Below are 17,086 nucleotides of genomic sequence, written 5' to 3' on the forward strand. Positions count from 1 at the left end.
AGAGAGAGAGACTACATTCACATAACTTTCATTAAATTGTTCTAATTGTTCATCTCTTACTGTGCCTAATTTATAAATTAAACTTTATCATATGTATATACAGGAAAAAACATAGTATATACATGGTTCAGTACTATATGAAGTTTCAGGAATCTACTGGGGGTCTTGGAATGTATTCTCAGCAGATATAGGTGGCAACTGCATTGGAATGCATCAGCCTTGAGCCAAATAACCAGGGCTCTGAGTTTAGCTCCAACGTTCAAGCACCTTCCTATTCCAGCAGCATCCGCCCTGATCCAGCATGGCGGCAAGAGCTTCTGCCAGTTAACACCCTGACTACACGGCAGACGCCTTTCCGGCACCGCCCGCTGAATAGATTAAATTTCTCCGGCGCCCTGTGATGACGCAAAAAAAACCCCGAGCGCGCCTTGAAAGAGGGTGGCCAGGTTTGCGCAGGCGCAGCGCGGCCGCGGGTGGGCGGAACTGGTCGGGATGAGTGGCGGAGGGACAGAGACCCCTGTGGGTTGTGAGGCCGCCCCGGGCGGTGGCAGCAAGAAGAGGGACTCCCTGGGGACTGCAGGCTCAGCGCACCTCATTATCAAGGGTACGGAGTGTCAGGGCTATAGTCCCTGGTGGTTCCTAGCACAGCCTCACCTCCCAGGCGGCGCCCTCTGACCCGGGCCGACCCCCGGCTCCCGGGCTGGCGCGCGTGCGTTTGTGCGGGTGGGGGCGTCGTGGTTGGTTCCCTTCTTTTTCCCCGCTCCAAATGCGTCCCACTGCAACCAACCAGCCCAACTCCTCGTGTTTCCCCGCTTTCCTCTGCCGCAGCCTGAACCATCAGGCCCGCCCCTGTCCATTCCGCAAGCTCAGGACCCCGGGGCGCAGAGCCTTTGGGCAGCCTCGTGACCGACGTATAGTGAAAAGGGCGTTGGACTTGGGAGGCGGGGGCAGTCGCTTAGGAGTTGAGTGACTTCGGGTCATTGGCTTTACCCACTCTCCTCCCCGATCTGTTCCTGGTCGTGCGAGGAGTAAGTGAGATACACTTACGAAAGCGCCCTATAGCACCGTAAAGAACCATTCACCTTCAGAAATGTCCGTGTGTCCTGTGTGCTTTGAGCTGGGAGAAGGTTACAACCTAGATTCTCACAGAACCTGCATTAGGTTTGACTCCTAAAGCTCACAACGCTGTTTCCTGCGGGAAAGTCTTTGACAGTTGAATTGTAGTTCTTTATATGTACCAGATATATACGGTGCTTATATACAGTGCTTGTATTCGTATTTTTTCTACTTGACCTGCTTAAGAAGATATGTCCTAATAAAATTCATTAAAATAGAGAATTGAAATCTGCCCATCGTATGTCTGCAAAAATGAAAAATTTGGGGAACATTGCCAGTGAATGAACATGAATACCACATCTTCTTACTTTAATTTCTCAAGGAATTTTGAGATTTGCATTTTAAACTGCATAGCTGTAACTAAGAAGAATAATAAATTGAGTCACCAAAAGACTTAAATTCAGACCTTCTTAATGACTTTTTCAGACTTATGAAAAAGAGATTTACAGTGAACATTCACCATCCACCGTGATAAATAAATTACTAAAAGCCCCACTGTGTCTTGCTCTAATTGCACTCATTCCCCTCCCGCCTCTCAAGGTAGCCACCATTCAGAATTTGATGTTTATTATTCTTGCGCATTTCTTTATAGTTTTGTGGCTTCTATCTCTATCCCAAAAGGAAATATTTTGAATATTTTTAAAGGTTTATGTAAGTGGCTTTAATCCTCCTGAAACTTGCTTTTTATTTATTATAAAATACGTATTATATTTTTTATTATATTTATGTTGATAAGTGTAACTGATGTATTTATTTTTATTTGGTGATTCATAGAATTCCATTATATGAGTATGGTTAAGGTGTTTCCCGTTTTTTCTTTTGATATTACACCTATGCTGTAATAAATATGTATAAATGGCCTTATTAATTTGTGCAAGAGTTTTCTAGGCTACATACCTAGGCATGAAAATGCTAGGTATACATGTCTTCAACTTTATTAGATACTGAAAGATTGTTCTCAAAAGCAGTTGCATCAGTGCACGCATCCACTGGCAGTGGATGAGATTTCCTCTTAGTCCGTAGTCTAAACTGGATTTTAACCTTCATCTCTTGGTGGGGAAGACAGAGAGTAAAACAAGCTAGAGATGATGCCATTTAGCATGGATTAACCCTGAATTTCATTTTATCTTTACAGATCTTGGAGAAATTCATTCAAGGCTTTTGGATCACAGACCAGTTATTCAAGGTGAAACTCGTTATTTTGTAAAAGAATTTGAAGTGAGTATTTAAACTTATTTTATAAAAGTACTTCCCTAATTGTTAGTGTGTTATTATACAGAAGAGAAATTCCCCAGTTTTAAAATCTGATTTTAGTTCATGTGTTCATAAAATATACGAAGTAAAAATGATGAAGAGGTAAAAATTGTTGTTTTTAATGGGATAAATTCCATACTAAACAGCAGGAGACATAAGTTCTGGTGCCTACTCTGGGGCATTTAATATCTGTCGATCTCAGGATTTTTAAATCTATAAAATGAGATACAGTGAAAAAAAAGGGATTTTAGAGATTGATGGGTCTGAGTTTTCCAGACTCATTTTCTGTATTTTTTTTCCTCAATTGAGACATCACCAATCATTCAAGCAGTCAAATTAAAACTTGAGAATTATCCTTGGCTATTTCCTTTCTTATAGGTTCCACATTCAGTGACCACATCTTTTAGACGTTACCTAGATGTTTACCTCATAAATGTCCATTCTTTCTGACAGGTTTGCCTGCTTTATCAACCAAGTCAAATTAGTTTTCACCCTGCTGCCAGGGGAATCTAACATTATTTCACTTTTTAAAACCTTTGATAATATTTCTGTCTTCAGGATAAAGTCCAAGCATTGTTCTGTGACCTGGCTCCTGCTTTTCTAGCTTAACCACCTGCCACTCTACCTTACATACTATGTTTCAGTGACAGTGATGCACAAACATGCCGTCTTGTTTCATATTACTGTAGCTTGGTACATGTATAATTGGTTTATTGTGCTTTAAGTGGTAACTTCTCAAACTACCGTTGGGATGGTAAATGGTGTTACACAAACAATTTTGTAATTCTGTGTAAGTTTCAGTTTTTTTGAGACTGACCAATCAGGATGTGCAAACATGCCAAAAGGAGAGAACCTTTTAATAAACCCAGTTGGTACAGAGCACTCTACCTAGAGGGCCAGAGCTGTTGCATTAGATAACCATTTCTGGGTGCAAAAGATGCTGTGACTCAAAAACTGTGTAATACTTTACAGGATATGTGCATTTTAGAATATTGTCTGGTACCTAGGAATTAACTAGGTACATAACCAAGTTAATTATACACGTTAAGTAACATGTATGTTAATGTGTATAATTGGTTTAGTTAATATGTTAATTAATGTACATAATTGGTTCATTGTTCATTAAGCAGTAAGTTCCCACAATCTGATTATACCATATCGTCATCATTAAAAAAAATTGTCTTTTTTATCTTTTTGATATTTATTTATTTGTCATCATTATTTATTATTATTATGAATAAGAATAATGTGGGAGACACAGAAAATTATCCAGAGACTATTCCTTTACCGTGCTGCCTACAAATCTTGGCTATTCTTAAAAATCCTAGATGATCTCTGACCTCTCCTTGTCTTTCCGACTTTATTGTATACAACTCTTCACTCCTTGTGTTTCAGCCACAATTCTTCCTTTCTTTTTCATTAACACATCGCTATTGTTAAGCATCAGCAATTCCATCTTCCTAAGATGCTGCTACTTCTCATTTTTTGCAGGACTCATTATTTTTGGTTTAGATTGCAGGTTAAATATCACCTCCAGCCCTTTAGTCCAAGGCCGTCATCAGTACACTCTATCATGTCACCCTAATTTACTTCTCTATATAGCACTGTATTCATTTTCTAAGTCTATGTAATAAATTACTACAAATTTAACAGGTCAAAACAGCTTATAGTAACAGCTGATTATATAAAGTCAAACAAAATGTGTCGAGCACTTATTTTATGTGAGGCATAATATCAGGAAGTAATGATTTACCAGTGAATAAGACAGACATAGTCCCACCCTTCATTCTTACAGTGCTTTGAAGAATGGTCTTTATTTTTGAAGAATGATCTCTGAAGGGCTCAAGAACATTTTATCAGCTAAGTTTGAGTTGCTTTTTTTGAAAAGTGCTTGATCCAGTCTTTTCACACAGTGACCAACACAAGAGCAATTGGTCTTCCCTCCCTCATTGGTCTTCCTGAGGGTTTAGTGTAGCGTAGAACCTCAGGCTCAAATGCCTTTTCTGTCTGTTATACTCTCCTCTCAGATTAGAGGGAAAAAGCTCAACGTGTTTCAGAGGCTTTAGGTTTGAATATACATCTGCATTATTTGTACTTCTTTTCTATCTTGGCCGAAACAGTGATATCAGATAATGAGTAAATGTGGTCTTTGCCCAAAGCGGCATGGTTAGATAGAGAAGAGCGGCGAAGCAGAGCTGCTGGTATCTCCTGGAAGTTTCGTCTTTTCTGTGCCATTTGAATATTGTTTACTTTAAGAAAAACTGGCTAGCACTTAAAGCTGAAGTTGTTTATATGTTTAAAAACCTTAAGGTATATGGCAACAATTAGCTTTTTCTTTATAAAATTTTATTTGTAAAACAAGGGAGTAAGTGCCACATGGTGGCAGCATTACTTAAATTACTGAAGTACCGTTAGGCTATTTTAAGCTCTCTTTTTGTTTTCATTAGTATTTAAGGACAGTTGACTGTCTTTCTCCTAACTTTATACAAACTCTTTTCCCCTTGATTCCAATGGACATTATGGACAGAGATTCATAAGGATCTCACCTTTCAGGTGAAATCCTTCCAGTGAGTATTCATGTCATAGTATCAGTGGGTAAAGGCATTGTCCTCTGTGCTACTGTCTTTCTAGCCTTGGAGGAACTGTTATGGCCTTTCTCATGTAGAAAAGAGCAGAGACTCATGGTAGTCAATAAGTATTTAGACATGCTTAGAGAGTATGTAATCCTGTATAAGTTCCTTGTTTAGTTTTTAGCAAACTTTATTCATGCAAGGCTTTATGGAATAGTTACTGAATACCTATGTATATTAGTACGGAATATGTTTAGTTGATAGTGACAGATATATGAAAAATAGTGGATTTAACAAGTGCTTAATTTTCTATCACAATATGCAGAGTTTAGAGTTAGCATAGGGCTGGAATGGTGGTCCTATGATGTCAGCTTTTTCTTCCAGTTTTACCTTCTATCCCCCTGGGATGTTGCCTTTGTCCTTATGCTTACAAGTTGGCTTTTTTTTTTGTTTTGTTTTAAGACAAGGTCACACTCTGTAACCCAGCCTGGAGTGCAGTGGCAGTATCATGGCCTACTGCAGCCTCAACCTCCTGGGTTCAAGCAGTCTTCTTACTTCAGCCTCCCAAGTAGCTGGGACCACAGTAACCTATCCTCTGAATGGAGCTGCATAGCTCACCTCTCTGTTCTCAGTTGTGTTTGTCTTTGAACTGAGAGACCATTTTCTTGTACATGTGAATTAGTTTGCCATAAGGAATGAAATAGTTTACCCTGCTCTCTCATGATTCTTCCAGATTACAACGCCATGGCCGGCCTTTTTTGTTTTGTTTTGTTTAATTTTCGTAGAGACAGGGTCTCACTATGTTGCCCATGCTGGACTTGGACTCCTGGGCTCAATTGATCCTCCTACCCCAGTCTCCAAAAGTACTGGGATTATAAGCATGAGCCACATGCTCAGCCTACAAGGTGGCTTTTGGACCTCCACCCATTACATGTGCATTTCATGTAGCAAAAAGGAAGGCAGGTAGGAAATAGCTAGCAGTCTCTGTTATAGGCATGTTGCCACTCCAAATGAAATTTAGGTGTTGATAATGAGAGAGAAGAGAATGGAGGCAGAGATACCTGTCATACCAGACATGTGAAAAATAAATAGGAAACAATTCCTACCTCCATGAAGTTTACCATCTAGGAAGAAGAAAGGCATGTAAACAAAGAATTGTTGTGGTGTAATTATTATAATAAAATAAGCACAAAAGACTTGAGAGCTCAGAAGAGGAAACAAGTGGAGAAACAACTTCTAAGAGAGCTCAGGGAAATTTTCATAGAGCAGGTGCTGTTTGGACTGAAAGAAAAATAGGGGTTAGGAAAAGTAAAGGAAATGTTGGTTAAAATTAGAGGCAAAAAGAAAAGTATTTAACAGTGCAATAAGTACAGGAGTTGAGAGGGATTGTTTTAATTAATTCCAATGTGGGTTAAATTGATCAAGAGAAAATTCCTCCAAAGGCAGCATAAGAATTTCACTTGACCTCCTGATTTCTTGTTTTTAGTTAGATTACTAGAGACACTGTCAGGTTAAAACATCATTTTATCAGAGTGTCTGTTCCATATAACATGTGATAAGTATATGTATACACTGTATGGTTTAAAATCTTGTGACTGAAAGAAAAATTTAAATTATATCAGTCTCTCATTTTCTCTCTGATGCTGTCAGATTACATCAGAAACCAAGCTTTATGAGTGCTGAGCTTTGCTCTGAGAATTTTCATGCCAGAAACAATATACATATATAAATAAACAAATGTTAGTTTATATTCTTCCTTGTGTGATAAGTGTGAACAGTACCCCTCAGTTAAAAATATCAGCATAAAAACAAACGCATACCAGATGGTGAGTTTAAGGGAAGAGACTTTCTAATGTCTTTTTTGTGTAATAGTGTCATGAGTTTTTTTTTTTTTTGAGATGGAGTTTCATTCATGTTGCCCGGGCTGGAGTACGATGGTGTGATTTCAACTCACTGTAACCTGTGCCTCCCGGATTCAAGCAATTCTCCTGCCTTAGCCTCCCAAGTAGCTGGAATTACAGGCATATGCCACCACACCCAGCTAATTTTGTATATTTTTTAGTAGAGAACAGGGTTTCACCATGTTGGCCAGGCTGGTCTTGAACTCCTGACCTCAGGTGATCCAACTGCCTTGGCCTCCCAAAGTACTGGGACTACAGGTGTGAGCCACCATGCCAGGCCTTTTTTTGTCTTTTAAATTAATTATTAATGGGCTGTTAGAGAGGTATGGCTACTAATTCACTTACTGTAAGTACCAGTTTGCCTGCTACAATAAATAACCCTTTAAATAAGTGGTTCTCTTAGTAGGTCATGGACTCCTTTAAGAATTTTTTTCCCCAGAAAAATGCATAGAGAACATATGTCTTCAATTTGACTACAATTTCAGGAGCACCCTGGAACCCCAAAGCCCATTTATAGGCCCCGGAGTAATCTGTCCTGTGAATGGAACTGCATAGCTCGCCTCTCTGTTCTTGGTTTTGTTTGTCTTTGAATTGAGAGATCATTTTCTTGTACATGTAAATTAGTCTGCCATAAGCAATGAAGTCGTTTCCCCTACTCTCTTGATTTTTCCGTATTACAGTGCCATCTGGAGAAGGTGGCAGTGGTGGTGGCATAGTTTTATGTGTTTTTTTTTTTCTCCTTGAATATATCTAAAAACAGAGCAATTAGCATAGCAAAACCAATCTACATCTGTAATAAAACCAGGGGACAGGGTACCCATGATATCAGTGGCCAAGTCACCAACAGCTAAAAGGCTTCTGTGGTATGAGAACTGCCAGAGGGAGTGGAAAGAATGCAGAGGGACTTGTGAGAGCGTTGAGTGCTAGACAACCTCAAAATTCTCACCAGATAGATTTGGGAAGCCTGATGGGTGTTTTAGTCTGTCATGTGATGCTAGAACAGAATACCTGAAACTGAGTAATTTATAATGAGGAGAAATGTATTTTCCTCACAGTTCTGGAGGCTGGAAAGTTATCAAAGGGGCTTCATCTGGTGAGTGCCTTCTGACTATGTCATCCTATGGTGGGAGGCAGAAGGTAAGAAAAGTTGAGAGAGAAAGAGAAGGGGTCTGAACTTTGTCTACTTATAAAGGAACCCATTCTTTTGATAATGACCTTAACCCATTCATGAGGGCACAGCCCTCATGAACTAATCACCCCTCATTAGGCCCAAACCCCACCTCCCAACACTGTGGCATTGGGTGTTATATTTCCAGCACATAGTTTTGGGGGATACGTTCAAACTGTAGCAGTGGGCCATTTGGAGAACAGCAGCAGAAACTGGGAGGGGACTTCACAGGCTCCAACTTAGGAGTAGGTGCTAGCGGGCTGTTGGAAAGCCTAACAGTGCTGAAGCAGTCAGGGGCTTTGGAACTCCCAAACCAAAACACTGTTTCACAATAATGTTTTACACTGTAGAAAAGCTGTAGGAAACTGAATACTTTGTGAAACAAAAAAAGGAGTTCTACAACTCTGAAGTTAAAAAGGCTGTTGTGACCACCCCTCCCTTCTAAAAATAGTGGAAAACTAATTTCACTTACAGTTGAGCAAGAGTCAAATCCCACACAATTTATTAGAGGCTAAAGAACAGAATAATATTCCTCAAGGAAATAAGAAAGATTTGACCACACAAAAAATAAAACTATAACCTAGTATTTTATTTTATATACTTTTTGAGACAGTCTTACTCGTCTCCCAGGCTGGAATGCAGTGGTGCGATCTCAGCTCACTACAATCTCCACCTTCCGGGTTCCAGTGATTCTCCTGCTTCAGTCTCCCGAGTAGCTGGGATTACAGGCACCCGCCACCACACCTGGCTGATTTTTGTATTTTTTAATAGAGACACGGTTTTACCATGTTGGCCAGGCTGGTCTCAAACTCGTGACCTCAGGTGATCCACCCGCCTCGGCTTCCCAAAGTGCTGGGATTACAAGCGTGAGCCACCCAGCCAAACCTAGTATTTTAAGATGAGCTCTGGGAGCATAAGAAAATTGTAGAAGCAAGGAAAGAACAATATACCTCATAAAAGGAAAAACTCAGAAATGGTCAGGTAAAATAATTAGCAAACATAAAAGGTAAGGTGAAAGAATTCAGGAAAAAGAAATTTAAAAACATGTCATAAATGAAAACTAAACTAAAAGGAACACGAGTGAATAAACAACTGAAGAGTCCTTAAGTGAAGTTGAAAATTGAAATGAAAAATTGAAATATGTGTGGTAATGAGCCACTAGAAAAGAAGACCAAAGCAATATAATAGAGCAAATATAAAATGTAAATATAAAAACTAGGAGTCAAAAAAACTTTCTTGAAGTACAATACTACTAAAATTATATTGAAGGGCACACTACATTCAGGGAAAATTAACCCAGAACAGACAACACTAAGATAGTTAAGAATAAATCTATTAGACTTTATAGAAAAAAGTCCTTTGGGCATCCAGACAAAATGACTAAGTCCTTTATAAGGGCAAGAAAACGCAGTTGTTAACAGATGTATCTGTCTCATTCCAGAAGACAACGGAATAACAGCCAGGGGTTTTATATCCAGCCAAACTGACCCCCAGGTACAGGAACCACACACTATTAGGTCACACAAGGACTCTGGGATGATTGTTCCAATGAGCCTTTCCTAAGGAATCTGTTATACAACAGAATGAATTTCAGCTAACCAAAATGATTAGAGAGACTTCTACCTAACAACAGTGGGTAAGCGTTCAATATATATTTACTTTCCGAATTAAGACTAAACCATAGTTAAAGGCAGACAGTGTAATATCCAGTGGCTCTGTGTTCTGACAGTGAAGATGTAGTGTAACTATCAGAAAATAGAAGGAAATGGTGAGCGTCTATGAAAAGTAGGATTTCCTTACCGATTGCCTTGTAAATATTAACTGGAAGTAAAAGGATGCTGTTTCAAATTGGATCCCAAAAAGGAGGGAAAAACTGGGAAAAGAGAAGATTAACACCTAATATTAATATTGCTAATAAGTAGGGAACCAATAAACAGTCACCAAAAAAGTGAAGGTGTTATATACAAAGTTATATAAAGTATAGGTTGGGTGTCCCTAATCAAAAATTCCAAAATCCAAAATGTTCCAATAAGCATTTTCTTTGAGCATCATGTTAGCATTCAAAAAGTTTTGAATTTTGGAGCATTTCAGATTTTGGATTTTCGAGTTAGGGATCTTTGATCTGTGTTAATATAAACATAACCATGAGAACAAGAACACCAACTTTTCTAAATAACAAAAAGATGCACCAAAAAGAGAAAACAAAGATCACATAGAGAAAGATATTATATGTATATTATGTATGTGTGTATGAATTTGACTCATGAAATAAGAAAAGTCTGTATCACGTTTCTGTTTAAGAAAGGTAATTTAAAAGTATGTACAATATTATTGGTATATTTCAGAAATATTGTGGGTTTGGTTACAAGCCTCTGCAATGAAGTGAATATTGTAATAAAGCAAGTTAAACAAATTACTTGGGTAACCAATTAATAGAAAAGTATGTTTATACTGTAGTCTTTTAAGTTTACAGTAGCATTATGTCTAAAAAACAATGTACATACCTTAATTTAAAAATACTTTCTTGTTAAGGCTGCTAATAATCTGAGCTTTCAGCAAGTCTTAATCTTTTTGCTAATGGAGAATCTTGTTTCGACGTTAATGGCTGCTGACTGATCAGGGTGGTGGTTGCTGAAGGTTGGGGTGACTGTGGCAATTTCTTAAAAGAACAATCAAGTTCCCACATGAACTGACTCTTCCTTCTACAGATATTTCTCTGTAGCATAAAATGCTGCTTGGTAGTGTTTTACCCACAGTGGAAGTTTTTTCCAAATTTCAGTCTTCTCAAACCCTGCTGCTGCTGTATTAACTAAGTCTATATAATATTCTAAAACTTTTGTTGTCATCTCAATAGTGTTCACAGCATTTTCAACATGTCTTTCTAAGTGTCATCATTTCTAGCTTTTGATTAAAGTGAGAGTTGTGTGACTCTTCTTTACTTGAACTTGTAGAGGCCATTGTAGGGTTATTAATTGGCCTGATGTCACCAGGAGTAGATTCCATCTCAAGAAACTGCATTCTTTGCTTATCCATAAGAAGCATCTCCTCATCTGTTCAAGTTTTATTATGAGATGCAGCAATTCAGTCACATCTTCAGGCTCCACTTCTTTTTTTTTTTTTTTGAGATGGAGTCTCGCTGTGTTGCCCAGGCTGGAGTGCAGTGGCGCAATCTCGGCTTACTGCAAGCTCCGCCTCCTGGGCTCACACCATTGTCCTGCCTCAGCCTCCTGAGTAGCTGGGACTACAGGCGCCTGCCACCACGCCCGGCTAATTTTTTTGTAGTTTTTTAGTAGAGACAGGGTTTCACCGTGTTAGCCAGGGTGATCTCGATCTCCTGACCTCGTGATCTGCCAGCCTCAGCCTCCCAAAGGGCTGGGATTACAGGCGTGATCCACTGCGCCTGGCCTTCAGGCTCCACTTCTTATTCTGGTTGTTTTGCTTTTTCCACCCCATCTGTAACAGCTTCCTCAGCTGAAGCCTAGAACTCCTCAAAATCACCCATGATGGTTGGAATCAACTTCTTCCAAACTCCTGTTAATGTTGATACTTTGACCTCTTCCCATGAATCATTAATGTTCTTAATGGCATCTAGAATGGTGACTCCTTTCCAGAAGATCTTCAATTTACTTTGCCCAGATCCATCAGTGAAATCACTGTCTCTGGCAGCTATTAAGAAATTTATTTCTTAAGTAGTAAGTCTTGAAAGGCAAGGTGATTTCTTAATCCACGGGCTGTAGAATGGATGTTGTATCAGCAGACATGAAAACAACACTCATCTTCCTGTGTATCTCCATCAGACCTCCAGGGTAACCAGGTGTATTGTCATTGAGCAGTACTATTTGGAGAGGAGTCTTTTTTTCTGAGCAGTAGGTTTCAATAGTGGGCTTCAGTAAACCATACTGTAAACAGATGTGCTGTCATCCAGGCTTTGTTCTTCCTTTTATAAAGCACAGGCAGAGTAGATTTAGCATAATTCTTTAGGACCCTAGGATTTTTGGAATGGTACATGAGCACTGGCTTCAACTTCAAGTCACCAGCTGCATTAACCCCTAACAAGAGAGTTAGCTTGTCCTTTGAAGCTCTGAAGCCAGGCATTGACTTCTCTCTAGCTATGAAAGTCCTAGATGGCGTTTTCTGCTAGTAGCAGGCTGTTTCATATACATTGAAAGTCTGTTGTTTAGTGCAGCCACCTTCACCAATGATCGTAGCTAGATCCTGCAGTCTACATTAGCACTTGCTGCTTCACATTGCACTTGTATGTTATGGAGATGGTGTCTTTCCTCAAATCTCATGAACCAACCTCTGCTGGCTTGGTTTCAAACCTTCCTTCTGCAGCTTCCTCATCTCTCTCAACCTTCATAGAATTGAACAGAGTTAGGGCCTTCCTCTGGATTAGGCTTTGGCTTAAGAGAATGTTGTGGCTGGTTTCGTCTTCTATCCAGACCACTCAAACTTTCTCCCTATTAGCAATAAGGCTGTTTCACTTTCTTACTTGTGTGTTCACTGGAATAACCTTTTTTTTTTTTTTAGATGGAGTCTCACTCTGTCACCAGGCTGGAGTTCAGTGGTGCAGTCTCGGCTCACTGCAACCTCCACCTCCCGGGTTCAAGCGATTCCCTTGCCTCAGCCTCCTGAGTAGCTGGGACTACAGGAGTGCGCTACCACACTCAGGTGATTTTTGTATTTTTAGTAGAGATGGGTCTCACCATGTTGGCCAAGATGGTCTCGATCTCTTGACCTCGTAATCTGCCCATCTTGGCCTCCCAATGGAGTAATATTTTAAATTTCCTTCAATAATCTTTCTTTTCCACTGGGCACAGTTGCTCATGCCTGTAATCCCAGCACTTTGGGAAGCCGAGGCAGGCGGATCACCCGAAGTCAGGAGTTCAAGACCAGCCTGGCCAACATGGCGAAACCCCGTCTCTACTAAAAATACAAAAAAATTAGCCAGGCATGGTGGTGCTTGCCTGTAGTCTCAGCTACTTGGGAGGCTGAGGTGGGAGAATCGCTTGAACCTTGGCGGCAGAGGTTGCAGTGAGCCGAGATCATGCCATTCCACTCCAGCCTGGGTGACAGAGAAAGACTCTGTCTCAAAAAAAAAAAAAAATGTTTCTTTTCCCTTCTCATCTTGGCTAAATATGTGGTGCGAAAGGCCTCGTGTTCATCCTGCCTTGGCTTTCAACATGCCTTCTTCACTAAGTGTAATCATTTCTAGCTTTGGATTAAAGTCAGAGATGTATGACTCTTTATTTATTTGAACACTTAGAGGCCATTGTGGAGTTATTAATTGGCCTAATTTCAATGTGTCATGGGGAATACGGAGGCCCAAGGAGAGGGAAAGAGATGGGAGAATGGCTGGTCAGTGGAGCAGTGAGAACAGACCCAACATTTATAGATTAAGTTCGTGGTCTTATGTGATTGTGGTTTGTGGCACCCCAAAACTATGACAACAGTAACATCAAAGATCACTGATCACAGATCTCCCTAACAGGTGTAATAGTAATGAAAACTTGTGCATTTTATGAGAATTACCCAAATGTGACTCAGGGACACAAAGTGAGCTCGTGCTGATGGAAATATGGCACCAATAGGCTTGCTTGAAACAGGATTGTCACAAACCTTCAATTTTTAAAAAACATAGTATCTGCAAAGCGTAGTAAAGTGAGGTATGCTTGTGTACACTTAGAAGTATATACATTGGCCGGACACAGTGGCTCACACCTGTAATCCCAGCACTTTGGGAGGCTGAGGTGGATGGATTGCTTGAGCTCAGGGGTTTGAGACCGGCCCTGGGCAACATGATGAAACCCCGTCTCTACAGAAAATACAAGAATTGGCCAGGCATAGTCGCTTGTACCTGTTCTTTCAGCTACTTGGGTTCTGAGGCGGGAGGATCGTTTGAGCCCAGGAAACGGAGGTTGCAATGAGCCAGGATCACACCACTTTACTCCAGCCTGGGCAACAGAGTGAAACCCTATCTCCAAAAAAAAAAAAAAAAAAAAAAAAAAAGGTATATACGTAATTATATACACATTGACACGTATGCATTTGTATATGCATGTATATACTTAAAACAGTGGTTGAATAAGTTAATAATTACCTAAAGGGAAAGCTGTAGAGGAGATAGGGTGCAAAGGATAGGAGGATAGTAGAAGCTAGACTTCTTTGAATGTATTTTGTTTTACAGATGTAGTTTTGGAGCCATATAAATATTTTACATAATTTAAGGTAAACTTTAAATTTAAAGAGCAATTCCTAAAAAGTCAAGTAAAATTTAAAGAAACAAGTCTGTGTTTTTGGATGGCGACGTTGCTACTTAGAGAGAAATTGTTCCACATTCTTTCTTTCCTTTCTTTCTTGCTTTTTTTCAAGACGAAGCCTTGCTCGTCCCCCAGGCTGGAGTTCAGTGTCGCGATCTCAGCTCACTGCAACCTCCGCCTCCCGAGTTCAAGAGATTCTCCTGCCTCAGCCTCCCAGTTAGCTGGGATTACAGGCGCCTGCCATGCCCGGCTAATTTTTGTATTTTCAGTAGAGATGGGGTTTCACCATGTTGGCCAGGCTGGTCTCGAACTCCTGACCTCAGGTGATCCGCCCACCTCGGCCTCCCAAAGTGCTGGAATTACAGGCATGAGCCACTGCGCCCGGCCTCTTTCCTTTCTTTCTTAATTTCCTTTCTTTTATTTCTTTTGAGGTGGAGTCTCGTTCGCCCAGGCTGGAGTGAAGTGGTGTGGTCTCGGCTCACTGCAACTTCTGCCACCCTGGGTTCAAGCGATTCTCCTGTCTTAGCCTCCTGAGTAGCTGGTATTACAGGTGCGCACCACCATGCCCAGCTAATTTTTGTATTTTTAGCAGAGATGGGGTTTCACCATATTAGCCAGGCTGGTCTTGAACTCCTGACCTCAGGTGATCTGCCCACCTCGGCCTCCCAAAGTGCTGGGATTGCAGGCGTGAGCCACTGTGCCCAGCCAACTCTTCCATGTAATTTCAAGGCACAATGATTTGACTTTACATCCTAGTGAAATACATCTTCAAAACAAAAAATTTAAAAAAAGATCTTAAATTTCTTTTTTTAGTAATCATTTTGTTGATGCTAGTATTGGTATTACGACTTGATTGAATCAGTGATAAAACAAATAATTATGTTGGTGTTTTGATAACTGGAAAGAGATAAGACAGAAGAGGGTAATTAGAAATTCTATGGTCTTGAATTTGAGTTTGACTATCAATATAAACTCAAGATATATCTATTCTTTTTAAAAATACATATTTCCTAGCCTTGTCCACTGAAAAGTTAGAAATAGTGACCAACCCAATAGCAGTGAGCAGCCTTAGTTTTCAGTCTCCGAATTCCTTTTCTCCATCCCAGTGGGAGTTAGACACCTGCTCATTCCAAGTCCAGAGCAGGAGATGGAGAGGATGAATCTGGAGCATCAGATCATGCCAGAAAGCAAATGACCTACTACAAAATACTAGAGTTTTGTCTGAAGCATTCCAGAGCCAGCTTGAATAGGCTCCCACTGGACAAAGCTAGGATAATCTGAGTACCAATTATCTGGTGCAAAAGGCCTTGCGTTCATCCTATGAGAAATACTGCAATGGATTGAAAAACTTCAAATATCTTTAAATCTATGAGTCATAGGGATATGTACAAACAAACAAAAAACCTTTCTAATCACCTTTAGTGAATACTAGGGAGCAAACTCATTATTTTTGAAACTGGTAAATAAGGGAGAAAGAATCAAGTGTTCTGTTTTGCCTTTTGTATGTGAACATTCCTCGGAGTAACCAAGTTGTTGATAGGGGCAGTTTCTCTTCATAGAGTATTTCTGCTAGTAAACAAAGACAGAATGCTACCAAGATGCTGTTGAGAGTATACAACTCATGTCTGAAAAATTCTTGCAAACAAAAAATAGAACCCTGAATTTGATCAGGGCTTTAGTTCTAACGACTAATTTACAGGAAAGAGAACAGACAAAGGAGTATGTTAAATTGCACCATGGGGATTCATTCAGCAAACAACAGACTGTGGGAAACTGTGCAGAACAGATGACTCACTTTTTTCGAACAAATTGCAAAGGAAAAAAGTGAAAGGGGAAATCTATTGGTTAAAACGGACTTAAGAAACATATTAATCAATTACAGTACATAAAACTTGTTTAGGTTGTGGTTCAAACAAACTGGGGGATAAAAAACATAGGACATGTGAGGGAATGTGAACATTACTTTGATATTTCATGATACTAAAAAATCGTTGGCCAGACGTGGTCAACAAATGTCTTTTATAGAGAGATGGGTACAACCCTGTCTCTATAAAAAATACAAAAATTAGCCAAGTGTCATAATGTGCGCCTGTAGTCCCAGTTACTTGGAAGGCTGAGGTAGGAGGATCGCTTGAGCCAGGGAGGCAGAGGTTGCAGTGAGCCAAGATTGTGCCACTGCACTCTAGCCTGGAAAACAGAGCCAGACCTTGTCTCAAAAAAAAAAAAAAAAAATTACTGTTAACTCTGTGTGTGTGTGTGTGTGTGTGTGTGTGTGTGTGTGTGTGTGTGTGTGTGTGTGAGAGAGAGAGAAAGAGACAGAGAGAGAGCTGGTCTTATTGTTTGTTTAAGGCAAGTCTTGTGTTTTAAAGATACTAATATATGTTGAGACTGAGCATGGTGGCTCATGTATGTAATTCCAGTACTTCGGGAGTCCAGGGTGGAAGGATTGCTTGAGCCCACGAGTTTGAGGCCAGCCTGGACAACAAAGTGAGACTCTGTCTCTACACAAAATTTTTTAAAAAAGAAAAATGAGCCAGGTGTGGTGGTGTGCACCTGTAATCCCAGCTACTGGGAGGCTGAGACAGGAGGATTGCTTGAGCCCAGGAGTTCAAGGCTGCAGTGAGCCATGATCACATCACTGCACTCCAGCAGTAGTGTGATCTCAGTGACAGAACAAGACCCTGTCTCTACAACAACAAACAAACAAAAAGATACAGGTTGAAATATTTAACAGTTGAAATGATATACTTTCTTGGATTTGCTTCAAAATAATCTAGAGGGGATGAGGTGTATGGAGCATTATGGAGGGGAAAAAAA

At 40.1% G+C, this 17,086-nt stretch overlaps 1 protein-coding gene across 3 annotated transcripts in view; it reads left to right on the forward strand.

Moving 5' to 3' along the window:
• Positions 1-444: 444 nt before the first annotated feature.
• Positions 445-17,086, forward strand: part of LOC105487399 (biogenesis of lysosomal organelles complex 1 subunit 5) — a 54,393-nt gene continuing 37,751 nt past the window's right edge. For 2 of the 3 annotated variants that reach the window (XR_011624058.1, XM_011750846.3), the window contains exons 1-2: positions 450-604; positions 2,252-2,334. Coding sequence is in view for 2 of the 3 variants with exons in the window: in XM_011750846.3 (XP_011749148.2) it covers positions 493-604; positions 2,252-2,334 (195 nt within the window). In the remaining variant the exon portion in view is untranslated. Of the gene's footprint in view, positions 605-2,251; positions 2,335-17,086 lie in introns of all 3 variants that reach the window. The other variant, XM_011750847.3, reaches the window with a different exon arrangement.

The sequence above is a fragment of the Macaca nemestrina genome, chromosome 5 (assembly GCF_043159975.1).
Source record: "Macaca nemestrina isolate mMacNem1 chromosome 5, mMacNem.hap1, whole genome shotgun sequence".
Lineage (NCBI taxonomy): Eukaryota > Metazoa > Chordata > Mammalia > Primates > Cercopithecidae > Macaca > Macaca nemestrina.